The sequence below is a fragment of the Epinephelus lanceolatus genome, chromosome 9 (assembly GCF_041903045.1).
Source record: "Epinephelus lanceolatus isolate andai-2023 chromosome 9, ASM4190304v1, whole genome shotgun sequence".
NCBI classification, from domain to species: Eukaryota; Metazoa; Chordata; class Actinopteri; order Perciformes; family Serranidae; genus Epinephelus; species Epinephelus lanceolatus.
This window is the reverse complement of record NC_135742.1, coordinates 29,703,450-29,713,665: the sequence shown is the minus strand read 5'-3', so window position 1 is coordinate 29,713,665 and position 10,216 is coordinate 29,703,450. Positions and strand designations below refer to the sequence as shown.

Here is a 10,216-nt window from a genome sequence, read left to right as displayed (position 1 = left end):
TGATGTTAGGGAGTGTAGAAAAATTATTTGGGATGGGAAGAAGAGCTTAATGTTATAAAAACAGGACCCTCCTTTGTGATATCGTGATATTATTTTCTTTGGAGCCTTCCCTCGGAAAAAAAAAATCCACCACCCTTCCACCAATATCCCAGAAAACAAATGACTAAACAGGCAAAATTTAACAATGAAATTAAATGACGTACTACGCTTTAAACATTAATATGCTTTATGGAATAATGATTTTCACAACAGACACCAATAAGCTCATCGGAAAGAGTGAAATAAGCACTTGGCAGATTTATGACATTTAATTGTAGACAGTAGGTAATAAGTGTAAGCTCCAATGATGTGTGTGTGTTCAGACTGACAAAAACAAGTGTGCATTAATGATGTGATTATATCAGTAATATTCAAACCTGTGACACTAAACTGTGACCAAACTAGTGAAAAAATTTGACAACATTTCGTGCTGAACTTTATATAATGAATGACATTGTAAACTAACTTTATTTTAAGATATTTTTTCAGCATTTTCTACTTTATTTGATAGCTATAACTCGGGAGAGAGGGCAGCTAAGAGCCTGGGCTGGATCAAACCCAATCCGCTGCATGGTCTCTATCAGGTGAGCCACCAGGGAGCCCCATTGACTAACTTTATATCACACATTGAAACTGGCTAATTCTATAATGACGCATTCATATTCTGTGTTTCTCTGAATTACATAATGGTCATACTAGCTAACGGGGGGGAAAATCTAGTCCCAATTAAAAGAAAGGATGATGAACCTCTGCATGTAGCAAAGCTCACCTTTACGTACCGTGTACCTACCTGTAAGTATTTCATCATCTGTCCCCAAACATTGTACAATAATTCTCAGAAGGGAAGGAAGAAATAAAATATAAATCTGGCAGGAGGACAAGAATAAATCCCACCCCCATCTTCCCCCAATAATTTTGTTACAGTCCCTTGCCTGTTATTTATGGAAGCAGTGTTTCATGCCACAGAAGGATTGCAGCATGTTTACAATATGGGAGGACAGGGAAAAAAACAATGGAAAATAATTTAAACATAAGACAACTCATCCAAAAAACATTTTATCGCATAAATTAGATGCAGCTGTTTATATGTAATACAGCATGTGGCTCATAATCAGTCATAGTGGTGATTGGTTTCACCTACTTCAGTCATGATGGGTGATGAGTAGATGGAAAGGGTGTTTTATATACGTATATTACATATATTTAATAGCCTGTAACATACAGTAATTGTAGATGTAGTTTTAGAAAGTCCATATATGGTAGGCTTACTGATTAAATAAAAAATATTTACATTTACATTTTGTTTCTTTGGGGTCATAATAAGACATATTGGCTATATTCTGCATGTCGAGCTGTAGGATCCTCAGTGTTGGCCGCTGTTAAATGATTTTATCAATTAGTAGTGGAGAGACCAGGACCACGGTCTTGAATCCTGCCTTCTGATTGGTCCACACGCAGAACTCGTAATGTTCAGCGCTCCCATATAAACCCATGCAGACTTGACTATGCTATCTGTCATGCAAGTCAAAAGGATAGTGAGGAGTCCAGTGTAAAGACCTTGCTGGCAGCATACTTGTAATAACCTACGTGTGTTGTGTTTTCGGCGCTGCAGAAGCTTTTTGGAGCGTCATTCTTTATGAATTACACACAGAGCAGGAGGCGTCTCTTTACATTTAGTTGTCTTATCTGTGTTGAGAGGACGATGCCTTTGAGGACCGGACTTTTTCTCCTGATGGTGCTGAACGCATCTGCATATGAACTGGATCAAAACGAGTCTTATTCGCCCAGGAGAACACGCTTTTCTGCCAATAGCCCTTGTAAGTAACGCGCAACCTTCATCTGCATATCTCAGAGTGCACTGCTTGCTTCTTCTTTTTTTTTTAAACACACCATTTTCATAATGCACAGGCTTTACCTTTGCTCGAATACTATGTGGAGATTTTTTTCCCTCATTATCTTTTTTGGCCTATGCAGCCTTTTGTGTCTTAACGAGCGCGTTGATTCATGGAGAAGGCTGCGGGATTAACGCTGTGGTTTTTGCCGGTGTCCTGCCGGCAACAGATGAGCATGGAGCTTGGTGCTGACACCTGAGAGTGCAGGCTGTGTCATGCTGGTATTCTCATGCTCGCTTTGGCTGCTGCATACTGTAGGTCCCACTATTCAGCATTATAGTGGACTTGAGGGTTTTTTTTAGTGCATAAAACATAAAGCTTCCTGTGCAGCCTTCCTGTGTAGCCTTCAAGTCAGTGAAACATTGTGTTTCATTACACTGTTTGTCACTGAGGCACATAAACGCAACCGTATTAGTTCACATCTCTTAACCGTCAAAGAAAAGAAAAGCCTGAGTCATAATCCCATGTAATAAGCATCAAGAAATGACACTGCAAAGCATGAATCTGCATGGCTTCATTCAAATGTTGACTTTTCCTTTTCAACACCAAGGTACAGCCCGGTGATAAAAGGCAGTGGGAGAGAGGGATGCTGATTCCCTTCTGCAGGAATTGCTTCATCATCATAAGATTTGCAGCTCACTCTCTTGTATTTTGAGAGCAATCTCTGGTCCCTGATGGCAGGCAGACTTTATCTGACTGTGCAGGTCAACATGGGGCCCCAGATTCGAAGTCTGCCAAGTAGGCTTAGGCTCCGCGGTGACATTTCTTAATGGTTATTACAAAGGATTTGAGTCAGGCTGCTTGCCATCTCAGTGAATTCTTGGATGAAGAATAAGGGAAGCCAACTATCTGGATACACTGATTTACAGATTATGTTTTATAACTCATTCTTGGTGTAAAATTTCAAGTCGGTTGCAGTCGGTTAGAGCTGTGTTCTGTATGGCGGAGATCAGTTTTTGGAAAATGGAATGAAGGATGTTGCAGAGTAGCTGTTTCATAGGGTACACAAAGATGGGGATCAGGGTTGCTTGTGGGTTAATCAGCCTAATAACTATTCCAGTCATGTGACGCTCCTGAAATGAATATGGCAGCATTTTCTGAGCATGTATCTCATTGTGTAGATGTTCATGGGATCATTTCTGGGTATTTAACCGGACTGTGACATGTGCTTAGTGAATAGTTAAGGACATTAAAGTGGTTTGGAGGAAGAGCCCTCAAATTCAGCTTGACAATTACGGCTTGTGTTAAAAATTGAACACAGAGTGTGATGGCAGTGTGTGCATGTGTATGTGAGTGTGTGTGTGTGTGTGCCAGTGGTACAAGTGTATATTTGTGTGTGTCTACAGGCACGCCAAAAATTTTCAGTAAACTCTTTGGTATTTCTGGTGCTGTTCATCCAAGCTCTGCTGAAAAGAACCAAACAGTGGAATATAGGTCCCTGCCAAGAGAAAAGAGCTGTAGTGCCAAATAGTGTCTGAGACTCTACGAGTTGTAAGGTGTCCAATCTCCAGTCAAGTCACTATTTGCCCCGAGTGACTGTATGTCTTTTGTGAATCACCAAAGTATGAACATTCTCTTTTGTTCGCTGCATTTTTTAGCCGAAACCCTGGCAACCCTTGTGTAATGAGCTCAGTGAGTGTGCAGTGATTCCCAGTGAACCCACTGTTGGCTCCCCTGCTGATGGTTCATTCTCTGTGCCCACAGCAGATGTGGCACGCTGTCTCAACAGTGCCCTCCAAGTTGGCTGCGGAGCCTTCGCCTGCCTGGAAAACTCAACTTGTGACACAGATGGCATGCATGACATCTGCAAGTCCTTCCTATACAGTGCTGCTAAATTTGACACTCAGGTATATGCACTTTAATTCATCTCACAAAGACGACACACACACACACAGTATGCCATTCTCTCTCTGTTTCTGCCGTGCACATGAGCTTGTGTAGGATTACATGGGCGTAACTGTCAGGGCAAGAATGTGTGAAGCACTGCTGTGTTTTTACAGGGTAAAGCATTTGTGAAGGAGAGCCTTAAGTGCATTGCCAATGGCATCACCTCGAAGGCATTCCCCACCATCCGCCGCTGCTCCACCTTCCAAAGAATGATATCTGAAGTCCAAGAGGAGTGTTACAGCAAGCTGGACATCTGCACTGTGGCCCGATCGAATCCAGATGCTATTGGCGAAGTGGCACAGCTACCAAGTCACTTCCCAAATAGGTGAGCACTTCCTCTACTTCCTTTTCAGACACTTTAAAAACATGTTGATCGAAGTTATGAGCTGCTGACAGTAGTACACACTGTACTGGGCATGTCAGACTTTGAAGCTTATTATGTTCAACAGGCTCTCTGACCACAGAACAGATTTGAAAACAAGGGTGTATTTCAGCAGTAATCAGACAGTAAATATAGCTGCTAATTATAAGTGAATGAGACATATGTTTGAATCATTTTAAAAATCACAAATATACATGGCTGACATGTTGCAAATATCACATTTGAGCCTGATTTATGCAACACAACAGATGGCTACATTTGTATTGATTTCCATGTTTTGGTTACCATCTGCTTCATACATTCTTTCATACAATGAAGGAAAATCAAACAGGAATATCGTATGTTTTTTGTTCCTATTGTGGTTGTAATACATGTAGGATTGCAGTTTGGGAGTGAATACAAAAGGGCTGAAGCACAAGGCTTGGTTGTGACTGGAGAAGGGATGGTCACTCCCATATGGATGACGTCAGACTATAGAGCATGTGTGCAAATACATAGAAATACCCAAGGGCTTAGGTTTGTTTCAATACTTTGGGGGGACACATATGAAATGGGGGGTCTGTGAACACTTAATTTCCTGCATTCTGGTGAATTTTTTCATGGACCAATTTTTGCCTTTTCTGCATCGCCTTTTCTGCTACTTTCATATTTTTACTGGGGGAGACAAAAGCACGTTTTAAGTATTGAGGGGGACATGGTCACCGCATTCCCCCCAAAATCTACACCCACCTGTAAAGATTTGTACTGTTATCAGGTACAACAGGAACATGTTATTCCCTTGCTGCACATGTTTGTCCTTTTTGTCTCTTTCACTTCAGCTCCTCACACTCTGCGCAATGCTTTGTGTTGTTGTCCTAGGTTTTATGGTAAGCTGCTACAGAGCCTGATGGACTGTGATGAGGACACAGTGGACCGCGTTAGGACCAGCATGGTGTCGCGGCTGGGCCCAGAGATGACCATGCTTATTCAGCTGCTGCAGAACAAGCCCTGCCCATCCACTGCTGTGGCTGCAGCTGCCGCCATCCCAACTGGAGTGGAGGGCCGTGGGAGCTGGCGCTGGTCCATGGGTCCCCATATGTACAAGATCCAGCCTAATCTGCGAAACAGAGACTCTGCCAGTCATTTTGGCAAAAAGCGCTCAGCCAGTGACAGCTCCTAACTTCCACTCAGATTCAGAAACTCCACACACTCCTCAAAACATCACGAAAGCTCCTCTATTCCCTAGGGGTGATAGAAATCCATTCCTTCGCTAGACTGGAATTTACAGAAATATGCACCTCTAGGGAATGCCGGAACGCCCATAGAGTTGATATCAGAGTTTGATTGTTGTTATATTGTATATCCTACACTTTAGGCTTGAGAGAACCCCCCTTTCCATCGAGTACGCTCACAGTTAGTGTTGAACATGTGGCTGTTGCATATGTGCGACGTGGTCCTGTTCACTCCTCGTCACCTCCTCCAACAGAGATGAATCCTTAAGATGTCTTTTGATGCCAAGCAGAAAAAGAAAAAAAAAAAACACAGCCATAGTGGTTCACGCCTCTAGAGCACAAGTCCAGAATCTCATAATCTCAACATTTGTTCATGAATAGAAATCAGTAGTTGGATTATTATTAGTTAGTATTGATAGGAATGGGACATTATTGGTAGACGTATCTTAATATTTCAGAGGTGGGACCAGTCAAATTGTGAGCATGAGACGTGGAAATGAGTTTCATATCTATTTTCTGACTAACATAACAGTTAAATGTACTGTATACTAAGTTATCTGAGACAGCCATAGCTAGCCCTCTAAAAGAGAGTGCTCAAACGGAGTGAGGTCTGTAGAGGTTTCATGACAACCTTTGAGAGGTTACCTTAAACTGACCAAAAAACTTCAAACTGCCCTGAATGCTATTCATGAAATACCAAAATAGTGTATAGCTATAGCACTTATAATTGTTTTGTTTTGTTCCTGATGGCAGATGTAGCCATGGTCATGTGTTTCAAGTCATCATCCTGCACATAAGGATTGTCCAGGTCGTGGCCAAGTCTAACTATCAGAAAAAGTCCATTTTGCATATCTTGTATCCAGACACTTGTAATGCATATGACTGTTGAGCTCTACGGTATACAGTATGTGGGACCATGTTTAGTGGAATCTGTATCCATGTTCTTAACTGAGCGTGAAGCAGCCGTGTATGTGCGGTAGCTCATTAGCATGTTCACCGATGAGACTGAGAGCAGCCATCTTCTTGGACTGATGATCATCATTCTCTGAGGTGAATAACGTGACATACACGCTGGCTTCCTATGTCAAGATTGAGAGTGACTATTTAAAAAAAAAAAAAAAAGCCTTGTTGGAATGATATTTATTTTCCTACTATATTATTTAATGTTTTTTTATTTTAATGCATTATTGTAGTTTTAATTAGTTTACAGATTTAAAAAAAAAAAAAAAAAAAGCAGTTCAGTCATGGCTCCTATTTGAACATGAGCTCTATGCCAAAAAAAAAATAGAAAAAAAAAAGGAAAAAAAAAGGTGAGCTGACACTCTGGTGACTGAATGGGACCCATGTCATGACTCTGTGCTGGCCATAGGGGAACACGGTCGGTCATTCAAGTCAGGTGATTTATTTTAGGGGTGTTACAAGGGACCACAACAAAACGATAGCTTCATTTTGACACACGTTCTGGGTGGAAAAAAAAAAAAAAGGTTGTCATAGCAGCTGCTAGATGTCCTTGTTCAGTGCTCGGGGTGTGTGCACATTATTGAAGACTGACCAGGTAAAATCACAGTAAAACAAACACCAGCATCAAGAGTTGTGATGGTTCTGCGCTAGTTTGCGGTGCTTTTCTTTGCATGGGCGGAAAATAATTTTCTTTTAAGGTATACTATGCAGGAATTGTTGGTTATTGTTTGTAAACACAAATTCAAAATTGGCCCCTCCCCCCTACACTGCTCGACACACACTGCAAGCTACTACTGTAGGAATGTTACCTTTGTTGTAATGGAAAAGCTGATTCTTTGGCAAGCTAACAAAGCTAACCAATCATCGCCCTCCTGTCCAAGAGAAACAGGCCAACTCTGTGTCGCTCTCCATCCCTATCCTCTTCTTCAGTGCTCACCAGCAAAGGTGAAAGTGACAGTCAACCCTGCATTTGGAACAAGCTTTGTCCACTTAGCATTTCGCCTTGATATATTTGGGGTTTTTTTGGCACTGTGTCCACAATTTTCATAGCCTCCTCTTGGATGCATGCTGCTACTAACTGGTTGCTTTTTATAAAGTCCCGACCACACCTGCACGCTGTGCCCAGGAACACGCTAAGAAAAAAACAAGATAATACAGGCAGAGCACAGAGTCTCTGCAGATAAATACACTGACACACCTGACTCATAAGAAATGATTTAGAGGGGTTACTTTTGTATGAGTCTATAGATTGTACTTTGCAGTTATTTATGGAGGAGAGGCTCATGCTCGTTACAGTGCAAGATGTTAATAGTCCTCCTTGGCTTAGCTGTAATGCTAGCTAGCTCAGTGGTGCTAGGTGAGCAAAGTTTCTACATAAAACTGCTCACAACAAGGTCTGTGGATTATCTTGCGTACCTGGCTCATGATTTCTGGAAAGAGACATTGCTATTGAATTTTTCTTTATTTTTTGGCGCTTTCAGCACCACAAGCCGAGTGCCATCCAGTTCTATTATATTCAAGAGAGGCCAGACATCTCTACGGCCGATATCTGCAACAATTAGCAACTTAAACCAAAACCATCTAAATAAATAGCACTACAGGTAAGGGGGAAAATATGTAGTTTTAAGTTTGGGGTGGACTCTCCCTTTAAGGGACCTTGTAACTGTACATCAATGTAATAAAATGTCCCGGTGGACTAAAGCCAATCTGCATTCACCCTCCCAAAACAACATATGAACGTCTTTTGCAAATAAGACTGCATGTTTCAGGGCCTTCAGATATCGAGACAATCATTCAGAATCCGTAGATTAGCTCAGAGCTGCAGTCACTTCATGCTGGTGTTTGTTTTACGGTTACCTGGTGAATAGATGCTGGTTTGACATAATCAATGGCTTAAGTTAGTTTCTGTTTGACAAGCAAATGCGTGTGCACATTGAAAATGTAATATAGAGATTAACTTGGAACCAGGGCTGGGTTCAGTTCACTGTTAAGCAGTTTGATGTAGAAAAATTCAAACCTTGGAAATCGGTCTTGAAAACAGTCAACAAAATGATAAAATATAGTTTTGACTTCATGACAGGAATTGAACCCAGTCCTGTTTGAAAAAAAGTGAATTTATATATTGTCCTGGACTGATAAGAGTGAAGCACAGACCAGAAAAAGAGATGTCAGTGTCAATCTAATAGCTATGTTAAGAAATCCAAACTATGCAATAATCTCACATACAAAGGATTCACAGCAACACAGAAATTGACCTTTATTTCATTCAGTGCCAGCTGATGCTGTGTGAATAAAGCGGCAGCGTGCATGCTCTCATACTGCACTCATGGTGTGGAGGCATCACTCCTCTATATTGCTTTCTGTTTCTGTGTTTTTTGTAAACTGGTGTTTCTTTTGAGCATTTCTTTTGTGTCATTTGGTGCGAAAGGACAGCAGTTCTGAAGGAATCACATGGGAAGTTAAGAGCTATAGTCACACTGTAGTGTATCCTAGCTTACTATTTTATGTTAAATATGCACTTTGCATCTTAACCACTATAAAGGGCATTGAAACATTCAGCACATGTGCAACTGAGACATGTTTTATTTACCCAGTGAATGAAAATCAGTTTGAATATTTCGCATCCTGAAGGGTCAGGGCTTCTTCATGTACTATTGATACATATGTCTGTATCTTTGTTGTCCATGGGTAAATCCAAAACCCAACAGCTGCTGCTAAACTGTTACTTCCCTGTAAGATGCTGTCCAGATGCCCCTCGACTGTGGCCGCTCTGGTTTGTCAACACACAGTGAGCTCAGCATCAGTCCACATTTACACGTACACATTTTATCGTCTGTCTTCATATTTATTTTCTATGAACATTCCTCGTGTCAAATATATTTGGCAAGGGCAAATTGACTGTTTCCTCACCAAGTCAAATGTAATGGTAATTTCAGAGAATGTACCTGTATACTGAATGTCTGTTTCGACGAGGACATGCCCAAGTTAGGTGATCCGTGAAGGCTGTTGGGGAAAAACAAAAGTGAGAAAACTATACGCAGCTTTCAGCTACTTTCTTTTAGATCTGAATACAAGCGTAGGGTGCTTAAGGTGGTACTGGAGCATTATTAAATTGACCCATGGTGAGTTTTGTTAAACTGTTTCTCCTGTCAACACTAGAGACAAAAGACTCCCTCACTTCTGGCACTTCATGGTACTCTTTCCTCTCAAGACTTGAAATAGATTAATGTTGTGCTTAAACTAAATCAAAAAGCTTCAGTGACTAGTAAAGTTTATTTTGTATTCATATATATAAGTGACAGTTATTTTACTATCAGATTCAAAAAGTTATCGAGGATTTAAGGAGGTTACTGAAGTTCCTGATACAGATGCTATGTAACGCATGATTGACCCTTGTGAATCACTTGCACTTTAAAATATACCCATATACATATATACCCATACTGTGTATATGTTTGGGTTTTTCCTCTGTACTGAAAAGTCATGAAAGATACAAATGCATCAATTGTGTGTCTTTTGCTGATCAGAAATAAAATATTTATCATATCTGGCATATGGTATGAAATATGTTGCTTTGCTCTTGTTTCACTCATTTGGATTCATCATCATTCACAGATTTGCATCACAGCCTGGTCTCACTCCCGGGGCATCCGAAAACACTGTGTGGGCAGCGTCCCCAGTGTCACCATAATGACGCCAGGGGTAACGTTAAACATCAAATTACACTGCGTGGGCAGTGTTCATGGCGTCACTATAATGACGCGGGTGGCAGAGTTTAGCATCTGTGTGAGACGCACCAGGCTTCCCACCAACTCCAATGTAAACCTATCTGCGTCACCATGAGA

General features: G+C 41.1%; 1 protein-coding gene across 2 annotated transcripts; it reads left to right on the top strand.

Annotated features, from left to right (window-relative positions):
• The first annotated feature begins 1,558 nt into the window (after positions 1–1,558).
• Positions 1,559–9,936, top strand: stc1 (stanniocalcin 1). 2 transcript variants are annotated; one of them, XM_078170806.1, is made up of 4 exons: positions 1,559–1,856; positions 3,639–3,778; positions 3,932–4,143; positions 5,059–9,936. In XM_078170806.1, the coding sequence occupies exons 1-4, from the start codon at positions 1,676–1,678 to the stop codon at positions 5,357–5,359; spliced, it is 834 nt and encodes a 277-aa protein (XP_078026932.1). In that variant the 5' UTR covers positions 1,559–1,675; the 3' UTR covers positions 5,360–9,936. The 2 variants fall into 2 exon arrangements, with proteins under 2 accessions (XP_078026932.1, XP_033474980.1); XM_033619089.2 differs by having other exon boundaries at positions 3,636–3,778.
• The last annotated feature ends 280 nt before the right edge of the window (positions 9,937–10,216 follow it).